Source organism: Ambystoma mexicanum, chromosome 2p (genome assembly GCF_040938575.1).
Source record: "Ambystoma mexicanum isolate Mex_15411 chromosome 2p, UKY_AmexF1_1, whole genome shotgun sequence".
NCBI classification, from domain to species: domain Eukaryota; kingdom Metazoa; phylum Chordata; class Amphibia; order Caudata; family Ambystomatidae; genus Ambystoma; species Ambystoma mexicanum.
In genome coordinates this window covers 951,435,233-951,452,359 of record NC_090923.1, presented here as the reverse complement: position 1 = coordinate 951,452,359, position 17,127 = coordinate 951,435,233, and the positions used below count along the sequence as shown (strand labels likewise).

General features: G+C 46.3%; 1 protein-coding gene across 3 annotated transcripts in view; it reads right to left on the bottom strand.

Annotated features, from left to right (window-relative positions):
• Nucleotides 1-17,127, bottom strand: part of SCYL1 (SCY1 like pseudokinase 1) — an 846,426-nt gene that overhangs the window by 368,463 nt on the left and 460,836 nt on the right. For all 3 annotated transcript variants that reach the window (XM_069644735.1, XM_069644736.1, XM_069644734.1), the window contains exons 12-13: nt 14,572-14,647; nt 14,287-14,475 (exon numbers count right to left, since the gene is read on the bottom strand). In XM_069644735.1, the coding sequence (XP_069500836.1) occupies nt 14,287-14,475; nt 14,572-14,647 (265 nt within the window). The remainder of the gene's footprint in view (nt 1-14,286; nt 14,476-14,571; nt 14,648-17,127) is intronic.

Sequence of the window (17,127 nt, the reverse complement as noted above, 5' to 3'; positions counted from 1 at the left end):
GGTCCTTCTTCTGTCTATGAGTGAACTCATGCAGCAAACTGGGGAAGGACTGGATAAGTAAAGGATTCCGTCTTGAAAAGTATAACAAGTGTTTAAAAGTTCTTACTTGTGAAAGAGTTAGTTGGCAACTGTCACTCAGAGTGGAGAGTTACAAATGTTCTTATTTACATTGAATATGTGTTGTGCTATTCTGAAAAAGTATATATAAGGTTAATTTACTCACCTGTGAATTGGGTGTGCCTCTTTCCCAAAAGTAATGCTGTTGCCTTCACTAACTATTTCTTTCAGAGAATGGCTGTATACGTTCCCCAGCTGGGTTGTGCTTCCCCTAACTTGCTGTATAGCCTGTTTAGAATAGGTCTGCCTTAGGTTTTATCGACCTAGAATAACATTGAGTCATTCATAAAGTGTAACATTAGGTTTTGCTTACCCTGGTCTGTTTTATACAGATGCTAAAACAGTCTTAGGTCTATACATACCCTTAAGCTGCTAATCGCTCCTTTAAAGTAGATTTTATTTATTTATTGGCTTTATTTCAAAAATGAACTTTTACAAAATCAATAAATACACATGAATTCATACTCTCAATATTGCAATTACATTTCATCGCATTTATCAATCATACCAGTGTTTCACTATTTCAGTATATTAAAAAGGTAAACATGCATTAAAATCCATACATATTGACAAATCATGCTAAAAATCAGTTATACACTTTCAATTTAAAATATAATGGTCTATAAAATTCGAAAAAATTAATTTCCTTATCTAATAACAAGTAGGTGCAAAAAAGCAGGAGGGAGTCCCTGCTATGGTGATGGCTTAGTTGAGCATTGTGGATTCTCTATATGATCATTGACTTTCAAAGATTTACACTGTGGGCTGGAAGGGTCTTCACTGTTTGTTACCCATCTGATTCTTCACTAGGCACCACACTATATAGAGCAAAATACGACCAGAATTCAATAGTTTTTATCATGTTGTAATAGTCAGTCAAATGGCCCAAAGTTGTCATATAAATATGACCCAACTTGGCATTTTGTATCCTAAATTGGTTTCCGATAATTCAACCCCAAGATACTGTTAGTGCTGGATATATATGTCCCATATCACAGCTCAGAGGCAGTTTTAAGTGCTGGGCATTTACCAGCATTGCTTTGCTTTTGTTTAAATTAAGTGTGAAACCATGTTCCTCTGCATAACATACAAGGGGCGCATAACATGGCTTTCATCCCCAAGAGTATCTGATCACATAATACCAGATCTGTGTAGAGCATTGCATTGACCAATTGTAGGGGGACATTTAGCAAATGATGTCATCTTTGAAGGTAAATCTGCAACATAGAGGTTAAACAACATGGCCCCCAAGATGCATCCCTGTTTAACCCCTCTATCTATAGTGATTTTTCCGGACAACAGCCCACTATCATTTAACCTAATACGAGTAGTGTTCCCAGTGTGTAATTCTACCAATATCTGGAGGATCCATTCAGGACAGCCAAGTGTCTGCAGTTTCCTCCATAGCAGGTTGCGGTTCACCTGGTCAAACGAGGCTCCAAAGTCAATGAAAGTTATATAAACCGAGGGATCCTTTTTCATTTTAGCTCTTGTCATTACTGCATCTAACAATCTGATGTTATGTGTGGTGCTAAATCCTTTGCAGAATCCCGTTTGATGCGGGTCTAAAATGTTATTTTCAGTTACCCAAGCCGGCAAATGAGCCAACACATACCCAGGAAAAACCTTTCCGGTAGTATCAAGGAGGGACAGGAAACGGTAGTTTTCAGGCATTAACCGATCCCCGTTTTTGAAAACAGGGAGATATATGGCCTTCTTCCATGACTCAGGTATACATCTATGCCAACATATTTTATTGAACAGGTCACATAGTACTATAGGCCACATTTCTTTGTTACCCGTAAGTGTCACAGTTGAAATACCATTCAGCCCCGGAGCTCGGGAAAAGTACATAGGTTTTACTTACCTTGAGTTAGCTGTTCCATCCTAAAATAAGTTAAAGCGTTATTGCTTATCTCAGTCTGTGTTCCACTGATCTGAAAAGCAACTAATTGTATATTACACAAAAATATTTTAGTCCCCTAGTAGAACTGTGTATTATCATGAATATAATTATCGGTATGTACTGTTCCTTGAATGAGTGTTCCACTATTCAGAAAAGTATCCTGGTAACAGGGTTGGTTGATTAGGGGATTTTTTTGCTGAGTGTCGCTGCATAACTGACAGGGTCTACTACTCTGGTATTACAGAAAGTAATCTAAAAGTAACTAATGGTTTCTACCCCCCATGAATAGGTGTGCCCTATACTAAATGGGTATGATAAGGTATGAATTACCTAGAAATACTGTTAGTGTTCTGTACAAGGGCTATGCTTTGATCTGTGTACTTTAAAGCATAGTGTTGTGTTTTTACAATGTGTTTATATGATTTGTGATAGTACGTATTTCCGCCAAGATTTATCTGGGCCTACTTGTAGTTAAACAAAACCTTTATTTTTACAATACCCAATGTGTCAGTGTTTCTTTGGACCATATGTTTACTAAAATTTCTTTGTACTGATTCTACAGCCCTCTCTACCCCCTAAAATGAGCATGGCTGCTCTGTCTACTGTGAGAAACCCGCACCCGCTAGTCCTCGGGGACTTGTAATCCAGGTGGCCAGGACACAGCCATCGCTTTTGGATCCAGTTCCTGGGGGTGGACCAGTGCAGAAGGATGACCTGGGTGAGGGGTGCTAGGGGAGTGAGGGTGAGATAGCCGATAGAGAGGGATGCAGTATTCCCCCCCTCTTTTGTTCATCTATCCCATCCTATTTTTTAGAATTTACTGAAGTCCCAAACGCCCCCCTCCTTTTACACAAACACTGGGCAGAGGAAGAGGGTGACTAAAAGTTACCAGACTAACTCTCTCACATCGTACTGCATATGTCCCTTTAATTGGGTCAAGCAAAGTCAGGCACTTTACCCTAAGTGCATACACCTGATACCAGTTAGCTCTCGCTCACACAAATAAAAGGAAACACCTATAGACACACTCTGAGCAAGGTGGAACACGAGAACAAGAAGAACATCCGGGAAGAAGGCAAACCTACTGGAGCAGAGCAACGGACCAAGGGATGAGAGCAGCGGGCCGAAAACCCCAAGGCTTCCCTACTGGAGGTTGTTGCCTCCCATAGACTGCAAAAGACATGTGAAGGCGGCCAGATCCTACAAGTGAAGATTGCATTGTGTTTCAAAGATGCAAGCGACCATCCCGGGTGAACGGCAGAGTTGGGGAGGCGAAGCCAAGCTTGTGATACTAACCTTGACTGGGAAATTGGAAACAGCAAAACAAGAAAGTAGTGCACACAGCCAGTGAGCTGGCAAGCGACCTGAGAGACCAGTGTGTGTTAAAGTGAATTAAGTAGCAACATCATATTACAAGTGAAGGCTCACGTGTGTGTATGAGAGGCGAAGAAAGGCATACTAGTGAATTAACTTTAAAGTAAAATACAGCTGCAAGATCAGCGATACTAAGTAACGGAGTGGTTCGGTGAAAGGAAGTAGCCAATTCAAACGTCTCTGTGAAAGGTACATTGTTTCAAGCTAAAAAGGCGAATACATGGCAAGAGTGAAAGTAAAATAGTGAACATTGAGTCGAAGTGGTCATGCGGTGGTCTGTAAAAAAACACGCACATTCGAATGACTTCGACATCCAAAAGGGGTCCGAGCCCGATTGAGGGAGACCCGAAATATACTAAGCTTGGGGAAGGGAGCCCCACGTTTGCAACTTTGTGTTGAACTTTATCGTGAGAGGTCTTAAGCCCGGCAGAGAGAACCTACCAGAACTGTGTGGTGAAAGGTCTGAGCCCAGCAGCGGGGGACCTTTATGAACATTTTGGTTGAAACATACATTTTGAAGTCAGAGAAAGAGATTAACTTGGAAGCCAGGCGAGCCTCGATCCACGGTTTTGAACTGTGTTGGAAACCGAGCCAGAGTGTGTCATCCTTTCTACAAGGATCGCCTTACACCGTGACGCCTAACTTGGGGAGGAGAGCTGGTTCAGCCACAATCATTTGAACACTGATTTTTACTTTTGCATGCATTTCCCCATTTTACACTTTGTACAAGAGAAAGGGCAGGCATTAGGTTTTGTTAGCATAGGCCATTTTGACTTGTTTTGTTTATCGTTTGATGGTTGAGACTACTCCCCCATCTTAGTTACAAGGCAAAATAAGGAGTTTCTCCAACCCCAACATTTTCAATAAAGGTTTAATAAATTGTATACATTGTGTCAGTATCAATACTTGTGATACCATGCCTTCCTTACACTACCATATACTCAGGTGGTACAGCCTTACACTAAAAGCAGAGACTTGTATTGTCTCGGTTGAATGGTTTTATTAAGCCCTTAGTTGGACTTCAGAAAAACTGCCCTAACACCTTCTTTAACTGGTTTGCTGGGACGATTTCTATAGCGTCCTTTTCCAGCAGGGCTTTCACCTCCTCCAGTAATATGCGCCTTTCCTCTAGTGTCATTTTTCTGTGTCTTGGCAGGGGCGTGGATGGTCTTTGCAGAAGCTCTATACGGTATCCGTCAGCCACGGTGGATTATACCCACTCGTCAAAGTGATCCCCTTCCATGCGTGGGTGAATTGTGAGATGCAACCTCCTACTGCAGTGGTATGGGAGGGGACCTAGAGCGGGCATCACTGCTTGGGTGGAGTGGAGCCTCTGGCGGAGTAGGCTCTACCCCTGCTCCTAGACCTTTTGCAGCCTCTTTGAAAGTTGGAGGAGGACTGTACCTGCCTGTGAGGTGCCCCACGATGGAGATTGGCTGCCTTGATTGTAACCCGAGGAGCGTTGTGCGCCCTGGCCACAGAGCCCTCTAGTGCTAAAAGACCTCTTTTGCACAAAAGATTTGTTGGACAATTGTCAAGAGATTTTAGGGTGTCTTATTCCTCTTTGGCACTTTTCAGGGCATCTTCGACTGCCTTACCGAACAGGGCATTAGGTTCAATGGGCATGTTGAGCAACGTGGACTGCGTCTCTAGTTTGAACCCAGACTGCCTTAGCCAGGCATGGCATTGGATTAATATGCCCTCGGTTATGATGCGGCCTGCATCGTCAGCGGCTACTAGGATGTTTTTTTAAATGCAGCTAGCCACCTTCTTGTCTTCTGACACAGTTTTTAGAAGTTGTGACTTAGGGGGCTCTAGGACTGCCTCAATGTATTGTTCCAGCTCATCCCACTTATGGCAACCATAGCTAGCCAGGAGGGTGGTATTGTTGGCTATTCTAGTTCAGTAGGTAGCCAAGGAACCTACTTCTCTGCCAAAGGTTTAGATCTTTTTTCTTTCTTTTTCAGGCAGGGCCTCCGCAGAGGCTAGAGGTGTGCCCGCCCTTTTCCTTGTAGTGGTGACAACCAAGGAATCGGGTTTCAGCCGACCTCTAATGTACAGAGGGTCGGTGGCGGCTGGCCTGAATATTTTCTCGATGCAGGGGTTGACCGCTCTTGTAAAGTTTGGTGTAAGTAGAGAAGGCTGAATATGCCTTTTATAGATAATAGGAGGGGGAAAAATTGTGTGGCGGATTTCTTGTCCTCCACACAATCCTGGTCAACTTGGGCCTTCTAGGTGTGTTAGGGACATTTACCATTTTTATGCTTCATCCCCTCTCCTAGTGAGATCCCCAGCACTTTTTGCTGGACTTCTGGACCTTTTTCTTTCAAGCCTGAATGCGTGGAGCATTTTTCCACTCATTCATTCCTGTGGGCTTTGTCTTTTGGAACTCTATTCTTTGTATTCTACCTTTACTATGCAATCTGTCTGCTCCATAGCTATTAAGGGAATCTGTGTTTTTCCTACTGCAGCACACAGCTTCTTATGGGTAGTGTTGCTGCGCACCCTTAGGGTCCTCCTTTAAGAAGTCCACAAAGCAGGACATTCTCACCATAACCCTATCAAAGCTCTCTGTGGTCCACTCAGTTGATATTGGAAAAACTGAGCAGGTAGGGGTTTGTTGCAAGGGTCCTTGTGATGCATGGCCCTCCTTGAAATGGTGTATTCAGTGGGAGAAAGGCCGCTATCCTGTGAGGTAAAGGGCTTGGACAGTAAGGGCACTGAAAATGTTTTTGATTTTAAAAGTAACTGGGATGTGTTTTTTTTTCTTTCAAAAAACGTTAACGTACTGTGGGTACAGAAAAGAATATGAATCACAGGCACAGTTCAGACAATTCTGGCGACAAAGGACTATGCAAAACAAATGTGGTACAATAGTAAAAACAAGACCCAGCTTCCACCGCTCCATCCCCCCGCACAAAAGGTCAACCCATTCACCACCCCGAAGATCAGGTGGTCTTACAGTGATGAAAAGTGCAGCAACATGGGGGGCTTGGTAACAATTGCAGGATAAGTCTCTGCAAAGTCAATGAATGGGATCCAGAGAGAGACATATTTGCATAGCGTCCTTCACACAGCGCAGTAATTATGTCACAAACCAAAATGTTCCAAATCTTAACCCACCACATATAGACCACCGGGCCATCAACAGATTTCCAGTTTCGGGCAAGGGTCAGTTTCACTGCCAGGAGAAAATGCCTAATTAGAGTGGCCATTGAGCCAGTAAGGGGGAACATTCCAGCACCCATACTACCCAGGATTACCACCTGTGGGTCCTTTATTTTAGAGAGCACCTCCTTCCAGAAAAGGCATACCCTTGGACAAGACCACACAACATGAAGAGAACCCACAGCGTCACAACCCCACCAACAAGCAGCAGAATAATCTTTAACAATGTGGTGTAACTTTTCCAGAGTGAGATACTACCTTATAACAAAATGTATAGGAACATTCCCTGTCTGTGACATCTTGAAGACTTAAGCATCCTGCCCCATATTCTCAGCCACTCCTCATCCTCCATGGGCCCACCCAGGTCAATTTCCCATTTAGCCATATACCGCAGGTGCACAACAGGGTCCCCTGTGTCCAATAATTTGTATAGCTTCGAGATCCGACTCCGTCACAAACCTCACTCTAATGTTATTTCAAGGGCGGACAGTGGCCTATTAGCCCCCTTGTTTGTGAGTGGGTGAGAAGCCCAATGCGGCAGCTGATCATAGTGAAACCACTCAGTTTCCGGCAGAGTAAAGGCACGTTTACATTCGTCAAACGTTATTGGGCGATTATCTTTGTAAAGCTGTATAGGTTCGACAAACCACCCGCTACCCACTTCCCAAAGCCTACCCGGTCGCGGCCTGGCTGAAAACCTGGATTGTACCATATAGGTATAAGACGCCCCACTCCCATTGACACACCCCATCTGCGGAGAGCCCTTCCCATATAAGTCCTCCCCATATAATACAGTGTACATTTGGTTGTTGCTAGCAGAGAGAATCCCCACTCCTGGCCCAAATTTCTCTAATCCATATAGAGTAGCTGAGTCAGGCCGACCACCGACTGGGCTTGCTCGATGAGTTTCCACTTTGGTTGCAAACTGGATTCACCCCAGGTAATAACATGAGAAAGTTAAGTCTTAGTTCTCGGGATAATATTGTTTTATGATTAATGAATTGGGAATTTGGCATTGAATTACATGATTGTATGAATTGATTATGTATTTTGTTGGTTATGTATATTTCTATGTAATGTGTTAAAAGTACATTTGTACTGTGGAACACAATAAAAAATAAATAACATGAGAAAGATGCACTGCTAGGTTATAGCAGAAGACATCAGAGACCCCACCATGCCACTGGCCTCAACAGCACTTTCCTAGATATCCTGGCGTGCTTGTTCCCCCAGATAAACTTGAAGATCTTTCCCTGAAGTCTGCAGAGCTCCGAGTCGGGGATCCTCACCGGCAATGCATATCACAGGTAAAGCAGGCACGGGATCAGATTAATTTTGACCGCTGTGATACGACCAAATCAAGATTTCTCCTGGCGCCTCAACCTGAGTAAATCAGCCAGTTCTTGAAACAGCGATGGGAACTTTGCCCGAAAGACCTCAGAGATTCCCCTAGGGATAGGAACCCCCAGATAGGGGATAGACTCCCAGGTCCATTAAATTGCGGCAAGAGCCCCAATCACGCTCCTCTCCTGGGACCTCAAAGAAACATCCAGTCCGTGCGATTTGTCGTAGTTTACCTTGAACCCAGCGACCTGGCCAAAACCACCCAACTCCCACAGCACCTCGGCTAGAGAGGAACGGGAATTACTCAGGGTGAGCAAATCATCATCTGCGTAAAGCGACACCTTATAGTCCATCTCCCCAACCCAGATGCCCTCTATTGCCCCATTAGCTCTAATACGACTAGCAAGTGGCTCCATACACAAGGCAAAAATCAAGAGAGATATTGGGCAGCCCTGCCTCGTACCCCTGGTAATTGACAGTCTGGACGACAATGCCCTGTTAACCCTAAGGCATGGAAATTGGTGTTGGTAGATTGCCATTACCCAGATAATAAACACCGGCACAAACCCAAACAGCACCAAAACCTTACAAATACCCCAATCCACCCTTTCAAAGGACTTATGGGCATCCTGCGCAATAATGCCCAAGCGCCTCCCCACTTCCATTACGCTCAGAACTCGCTGCACAGTATCATGGGCACTCCGACCACAATGAAACCCGTCTGATCACCGTCGATGAGTACAGGAATGACCATCATACGACGGAACACAATTTGGGAGAAAAGCTTCGAGTCCATGTTAGTGAGGGTAATGGGGCAATACGAGTCACAAATTCGCAGATCCTTACCCGGCTTGGTAATCAGGACAGTTGTAGAGAACCACATCGAAGGAGCTACCAGAGGACAAAAGGAATTAAAGAGCTCTACCTGGGGTGGAGGGGAGGTGGGGAGTGGGGGGGTAGTTGGGAGAGGAACAAAAGTTCGCAAAATTTCTTGTAAAAGGGACCCGTAAATCTGTCGGGACCCAGAGCATTGTTCTTCAGTAGTGTCTTGATTGCCCATTCCAAGATCGGCGTCTGCAGAGATTCCCTATCTTCACAAGATAGACTGGGCAGATGTGCAGGTCCCAAATACTGGGCCTGGGCTTCTGTCAGGGGGGGCTCACCCCTGAATACCAATTTAAAATGGGCATCAAAAATCCCCAATTTACCTGCCCCCACCCTGCTGCACCACCCCTAGCTCATCACGCAAGGCTAAGACAGAGTTCCGATTTTGGAGCTTGCGCAGCTTGGCCACCAGAAGGCGAATTCCTCGATTCCCATTAGCGTAATAATACTGCTTGGTTTTCAACATTGCCCGAGTTGTCCTGTCAGCCAGGTGCCACTCCAATTCTTCCCGTACCATCCTGAGTTCGCGTAGTGCCTTACGAGACCCCAACCTCTTGTGCTCCTTTTCAGCCTGTGTAACCTCCCTTTCCAAATTCACCCTAACCAGCTGCCTCTCTCTAGTTTAAGCTGCTGATTTACTGATGAGCACACCCCCACCCCCAACTACGGGCTTCATAGCATCCCACACAATGTCCCGTGAGGCAGCAGAGTTTTATTTTCCCTAAAGTAATTGGAGAGGACCTCCCCCAGCTCTTTAGACACCCGAGGGTCTCTAAGCACAAGGTCACATCTTCCATGGGCCTATCCGGCACTGCCAGAGACAAGACAAAGGCGCATGGTCAGACAGGGTGCATGTACTTAATCCCGCTCCTCAAACACACGGATACAATGCACTCCGAATAAGGATGAGAGCTAGTCTAGAGAAGCCCCCATGAACATGTGACTAAAAAGAGAAGTCCCTGTTCTCCCCGTGAGCCAGTCTCCACGCGTCAACCAATGCCAATTCACGGAGGAATAGGCCAAAAGCCGTTGAATGTTTAAACTCTAACTTCGTTGGGGGGAGAGTCGTGTCCACCAGGGGGTTGGGTATCAGACAGAAATCCCCGCCTAACATGACTTGCGGCTCAGCAAAAGGGAGCACCTTGAATAGAAAGCTTTCCAAAAATACATTTTGACCAACATTAGGGACATATAGGGAACCCAACGTGAACATCCGATCCCACAACAAGCCTTTAACGCAAACATTGTGCCCCTACCGGTCGTGCAGGACCTCATATTTCGAGATCAGGTTCTGCTCACCCACCAAAATGGCCACCCCCCTTTTTACTCACCTCCAGAGGTTAAAAACTGGCGCGGGACTGCCCTGCTTTTTATGCACTTCTCATCCTGTACAAATAGGTGGGTTTTCTGTAGGAACACAATGGAGAGAGACATATCCCTCAGTTTGCCTAACACAGATTTCCTTTTCACTGGCAAATTAAAACCCTGTACATTCCATGTGCCCATCAACATTAAGTCCTCCCCATCAGCATCAATCGCTACATTAGCCAACATTCCCCCGCAACTGCCCACACACTCGTTTTGTAAGAGAACTGTCCGTCCCACAGTAAACATTTATGAACTAACCCCCACACTACTTACCCCAACCACAAACCATGCTCAAACATGAGCGACTTCCAGACATCTGGAAACTGCGTCGGGAACCCAACTTGAAGGGCAGAAAAGAACCATAACCCCAAGAGACTCTCCCTCCCAGCACAGTCCCTGCCCTCAAAAACAAATCCCACTCCTCGGACAAACCACACCTGAATCCTGGAAGACAACCCATTAGACTTAGCTCCAGAGAAGACATCACTCCAGAAAACAAGCTACCCCAGAGTATTCAAGTCTTTCTAGTTGGCCCCTTCACCCGCCTCCCCCTGCCCACCTTGCACCATTCCACAAGGAGACCGAATCAGGACCCCGACTCGAATCCTGCACACCCTTCGGATCCCCCTCCCCGGATTCAGCAAGTTCCCCACTTCCATCGGTGTTCGGACCACACAGCGCCTCCCTTGATGAGTGAAATGGAGTGCAGTAGGAAAGCCCCACCTATAGGGCACTTCCCTTGCCCGTAGCCACTCTGTCAGAGGGTGCAGTGCCTTTCGTTTATGCCAAATCCTGATACAGGGAGAGTGACATGTTGCGAAACGAGATGGAGGCCAAGGGTCTATCTGCAGCCATTATGCGGTCCTTGAGTTTAAAGAAGGGAACCTGGGACAGCACATCAGCAGACCTGTCCTGGGTCAGGGCAGCACAAGATCTGGCCCAATGAGTTTTGTCAAGTTCAATCTCATGATCGTCAGGCAGTTCAAGAATGGAACGAAAGAGGTCAACCACAAAGTTGGATAGGTCTTCATCTCGCACCGTTGAAGAAATGCCCCCCCCCCCAGATCCGTATATTGTTTCTGCAGGAGCGATTTTCCCCATCCTCCCGTTTGTCTTCCAGGGCCTCACAGCGGGCCTCTGGAAGTGGGTCAACCCCATGAACCTGGGCTGCAACGACCTCAGTACGTTTGTGCTTGTCTGAAGAGTGCAGCATTGTGGAGATATCCTCATACTTCCCTGGCTCAGGCATTTTAGCCATGTCGGACCTAGAAGGCAGCAGCCAGTCAGACCCACACCACTGCAATGCCTGCACCACCAAAGAACCGGGGATATACTTACAAGGCGGCGCCCACAATAGCCACTGCTATGCCTGCCAGGTCAACAAAGTTCAGAAAAAGCGCAAAACAAAGCACAGCTCGCCTAGGCAGGCGATCAATCCTGGGTACAGGCACACTCAATGACTATCCCAGAACCACTCTCAGTAGGCGTAGACCAGCGTGGCAACTACACTGAGAATTCTGGTATGCTAGTATCAGTGCCATCTCATCAGCCAGGACCTCAGTAGCTAGGGAATGAGTGGCAATGCGTTGGAAGAGGCTGCAGACTGAATATATAAACCTCCGCAAACAGTGAGACTAGCGAGCTTGGAGGCGACCCCTTCCTCTTCTTGCAGTTACATCACTGCCCACTCGGGAGCTGCATCAGCAAGTCTTAAGACAGTGCCCGCTTCACAAATCCAACTGGGCATGGGGAACCCAATGCAGCGAGCCTCTAAACCTGCTTCACATCAAATATTCTTGGCCCCATGCAATGTAGGAATAGAATGCAGCAAAACAATCCCAATGTAGTGCAGGAGAAGCAGTGAGTCCATGGACAGTGTTACCACAGTGAGTGTCTTCCCACACCATAATCACCCACAGCTTTCTGGAGAACACCCATTCACTTTTCCCCCGCTTTATTTTTCCTCTGTATCTTGCGGTGGAAGATGCAGTTTAGGAGACAGCATAAAGGAGAGTGCCCGGCCCCCCTCCTTCCTCCAAGGCCAGCGCTGCACTCTCCGGACTGCAACAAAGGCACAACAACAAGGCTACGTGTTCACGGAGCAGTGATCCGCTGCGGCACAGACTGCGTTGAAGGCGGCTCTGATACAGGAAACCAGTCGGAGCCACGAAGGAATCACTGCAACCCCTGGCCCGGGACCGCCATCTCACCAGAAGACCAGGAACACACCATCAGAGGCAATCTTCAAGACACCTGACCCCTCGGGACTCCAAACTTCACCCAGCAGTGGCCACGGGGCACACGAGGGGAACGGCACAATTTTCGCACGGTTTAGGGTGCCAAGAGAGGGTCGCAATGGGTTTCTCTGCCCCACAACGCCGGAGAAGCTCAAGCAGCCATCTTCATGATGGCGTGCCTAGACATGGCCCCCCTCCCCCACCCCTGGCTCTCTGGGGTGCGTTTTTTGATAAGTTCCTTCATTTTGGATGTGCAGGCAGTCTGTGCTGAACTGCCTTTCGACGCATGCCCTTTTGGCGTGTGAAAGGGGTGCTTTTTTTTTTTTTTAGGCACAGTGTCTGAAACTGCTTTCTGCGCCTGTTTCGGAGGCCTGTTGCGTGGTGAATGGGAGAGCGATGGTCCAGAGGACAGGGATGACTTAGAGGACCCCTCCTTCGACACAGTGTGACTTTGAACAGTAAACAATGCCGTCGACCATGGAGTGTGTGTTTAATGTGGCGAGAAGTGTGTGTGCGCCTGAGCCGCCGGGTGATTTCTCGATCACAAGATCGCTGGCCTGCATGTTGGAGTCAGGCGTTCGCACATGGGATTCCATTCAACCCGGATGCCTTTGGCATCACTAAGGATGTTAATGCTGCCATCACTGGACCCCCCTCTCCCCCCACCACGTCTATGGAGGCCTCAGCCTGCAAGGCGTGGGCGGCCCAGCATTTGGGTTGACGGTTCTTTAGGGTTTTGGGACGGAAAAGTCTGCAGAACTTGCAGTTTTTCTCAGGGTGATCCCTTGGCAGACAGTGATTGCACACCTTGTGCGTGTCTTTCCAGGAGCATTTCCTGTTGCAGGAAGGGCAACATTTAAAAGGAGTGTTTTCCAATGCCCATTGCTAGTGTAAAGGGCAGTGCAGTGATACAAGAAAAGATGAGGGGTCAGAAGAGCCTTCTCTAAAAGGTTACAAATGTAAGACCTCCTGCCACTCTCCCTACTGTGAAGGGCAGAGGCCTGGTGATACCTGTGTAGGCTGCAGTCTTTGTTCGTCGAGGCAGTTGAGCGTCATTGACTATGTAGCCGTCCCTCGAAGGCCCTCAAAGCAGTTGGTAGTGGGGCGTGGGATGGGCGGTTGTAGAAAGAATAGCAAGAAAGTCTAAAATTAAACTTGGCCTAATCAAAGGCGTTAGCCAAAAGAACTCTGCAAACTATCGACTGCCCACAATGGCAGAAAAAAACAATCTGAGGGACGTAGATGCGGGAAGGACCATGGGTACAGTAGTACTACTGACCCACTCAGTCGACGTCTCTTTTCTAGTTTCGTAAACAAATGTAATACTTTGCGACTACCACTAGAGGTCTACCTATGCACAGCATGTGATCTAAGCAGATCCACAAGGCTCAGAAATATGTATATAGTTATTCTTACTTACATTTAATTGTATGAAGTGCATCTTGGTGTGATAGTGTAATAAAGTGTATTTCTGTACTTGCCTGTCAAATGACTAATTTTTTTGTTCACTGTACAGCTCGACAGTATCTCCCCACTTTAGTTTAGCCTGTTTGCGCAGCCTTGCTACTATCAAGAGAGTGCTTACATTTAACTCTGGTTTAAACATCCCTGTTGCACCAGGTTGGCTTCTCCAAGCCCTACCCCATTTGACCCTCTACTAACAGTGAGCTAAGGAACGCTTAAATAATACCCATTTTTCTAGGTATAGGAATGTAACCCCATCCCCTGAACACAGGGCTAGGATGTTCCACTAAATAGCAGTGATAACAGGGAGATGGCTTAGACAACAGTATTACATGGACAAGACTGCAATGTTTAACAGGAATCATAGTTAAGCAACTGGAAGAATATTGTCCACAATGCTAAGAAAATAAATCTGTTCCGTACCTGCTTTCGTTGGCTCCACAGCAGACTCAGGTCCCACTTCTGTTCCAATTTGCCCTGCCACCTGCGGCCCAACAGCATTGGTCCGGATAAGCTTGGATGTGAGGGATGACACACCAGTGACTGCCCACCCAGCCCAACTTGCGGCAGCGCCAATGCCAGGACTGGTAGATGCTGCATGCACATCCTTCTCTGCGGAGAAAAATCACAAACGTATTAGGTCCCTTGCACTGGCTTCCAACACACAAAATAAAATAAAAAACGTTTGCAGTGGCTGGTGTCACTCACCAAGATCTGGCAGCTGGGTGGGATCTTCAGACACTGTCTCTAGCTTTGCAAGGAAACTTCGAATTGCCTTAAATGTCTTTCGAAAAAAAGGCATTAAATATGTTATAGACACACACCCACACCAGTAATGCAACAAATGGAACTGCATGACGGGACTATTTGACACACACAAGATTTGGAGTACAATATGACAAAGAAACAACTTTAAACTTCAGTTTTCATATGTCACTCCTTGATTGCATTAGCAATAAGTATTTTGGGTTTTAGGGTCTAAAGAGATTGAATAACTTCTATACAGTCCTTCTGTGCCATTTAACACATTCATCATTAATACTGAGTTAAATGGCTGTAGAGTGCAGAAAGGGTGCAGTCACAGCATTGTGCTTTATGTTAAAATGAGGGGTTTCCCTTAATGAAAGATTAAAAGTAGAGCATTCTAGGTGGAGAATAAACAGGGAGCGTTTCTGCAACAAAGTCTGATGCCAGTCTATAAGGAGAGTAATAATCAATTTCATGCTATGTTTGAAAGGTGAACATTTGGAAGGATTGAGGATAGGGAGTTCCACATAAACATGTCTGCCATCAAAAAGGAATGAACTGGTGGTAACTTTGAATTTTGGAGGCACTAGTTTCAATATATTTCTGCTTCTCTGGACTCTGGTGACACTGAAATATTTACTTTTTTAAATATTAACTGGTGTTACTGTGGTTGAATTTGTGGGTGAGCACTGCAAATATTTTCCCTTGATGCAGCAAACTGAGTTTAGGGAATACAGTTATAATCTCACATGTTTTCCCGCACACAGTTCTTGTCAATTTGGTATCAACGATTTGACTTTTTAAATTAACCTGAATTAAGGCCTCTGCCAAGAAAGACCACATTGTTCTGGGCCGCAGAGGAAGTGCCCCGCCCCACGCAAGCGCACACAGAGGCTGGCAGGCCCTTACTCGGTGGCCCGGAAGAACAAAGCCACGGATAGCATGCAACCGTATGTTTGGGGTCGGGCGTGGATGCAATGTTCGGGGCGGTTGTGCGTGTATGTATGCATGTTTGTGTTTGGGTGGGGAAAGGTTTATGGATGGGTGTTATGGAAGATTTGGTGCATTACCCTTTGGGTGTACTACAACCACCTTGACCTCCTATAGGAACCTAAGTCTGTACTACACAGGTTGGTAGTGTGGCTGAGCAGCTAGGCTTATCTCAAGAGGGGTCAATGTGAGCAGTGGGGGAGACACAGAGATTCACAATGACAAGTATCCAAATAAACACATACTAAAGGTTTCTTGATTAAACAATTATTAATTTATTCAACAGTCAGTTTGAATAAGCCTTCTTCAGAAGGGGCAATATAGCAGTAAAACACAAATATATTTCAACAATACACACTCTTAGTTTCTCTAAATCAGCAAGTACCCATTTTGGATGGCACACATACACTTCCTACACCCTCAGGTGACTTAAATAGTTAGGACACTGTGGACATTAATATATCACTGGTACATTTAGAGCAATACTGAGAGGCGTGTTAAAGTAAAGAGGTTTCAGAATAAGACAAGAGATCACACAAATATTCTGAAGCACATAAGTACTTTTAAACCCCCCCCAATACAAAGTAAGTTAACCCTTTCCTGGAGGGAAGAAAATACACAAGCAGAGGAGAGAAGAGTCATTCAGGGAGCCAGGCCAGCGAATGTCAATTGGGCAAAAGTCTAGGTGAGCAGAAGCACTTCTTGCAGGTAAGTAAAAGTCTTGCACACTGTTTTAGAAGTCTTTGTAGACAAGGTAGAATCAATGTAGGTTTTGCATGCTGGGAGGCTTGTGAGGGGTAGAAGATGCAAGCAACTCTACAGGAGAAACCAAAACAAGTCTCAACTGAGAGCAAGTAAGGCTACACAACAAGAAGCAAGTCCCCTTGGTTTACAGTACCTTTGGTTAGAAGAAATTGTTCCAGCTGGCTTCTGTTCCTGTGCCGCTCTGTAGATCCTGTTGTTCCTGGGCCTCAGGGACAAGATGGAATACTTCTGGGGACTCCTACACTGCAATGGGACGGTCAGCAGTAGCAAAGAACAAACTTCAATTCAGCGGCACTTCACGGTTTCGGCTTCTCGCGTCTCAGCAAATACCACCACCGCTGACTCTCAGATACCACACTAGACTTTCCGCAGATCTGGGGTGCAGCACTGTTGAGGTGGCTCAGGCTTGGTCATTCCTGCTTCGTGGGAGTCCGTAGGATCTTCCGGAGGCTCTGGTCTGAACTTAAAAGCGGTGCACTCGATTTGGTGTTCCTCTCCCTGGCACTTAGGTTCAAGCAGCAGAAGTACAGCCAGCTTCGAGAGGATGTCCAACTGAGTTCACTTTGGAGTTTATTGGTCCCACCAACTCAAGGGGAGAAGTCATCCTTGCACAGCTTCTCTAGTCGAGGCATATTCGGAGCTTCAGCACAGCAGCACGGCTTCACCGGGCAAACCAACGGCCCAAGAGTTGCAGCAGTTGTCGCTTCCAAGTTCTTCTTCGGATTCCTTCGCCCAGTGGTCGACTCTGCCTTCCAAGCCAAA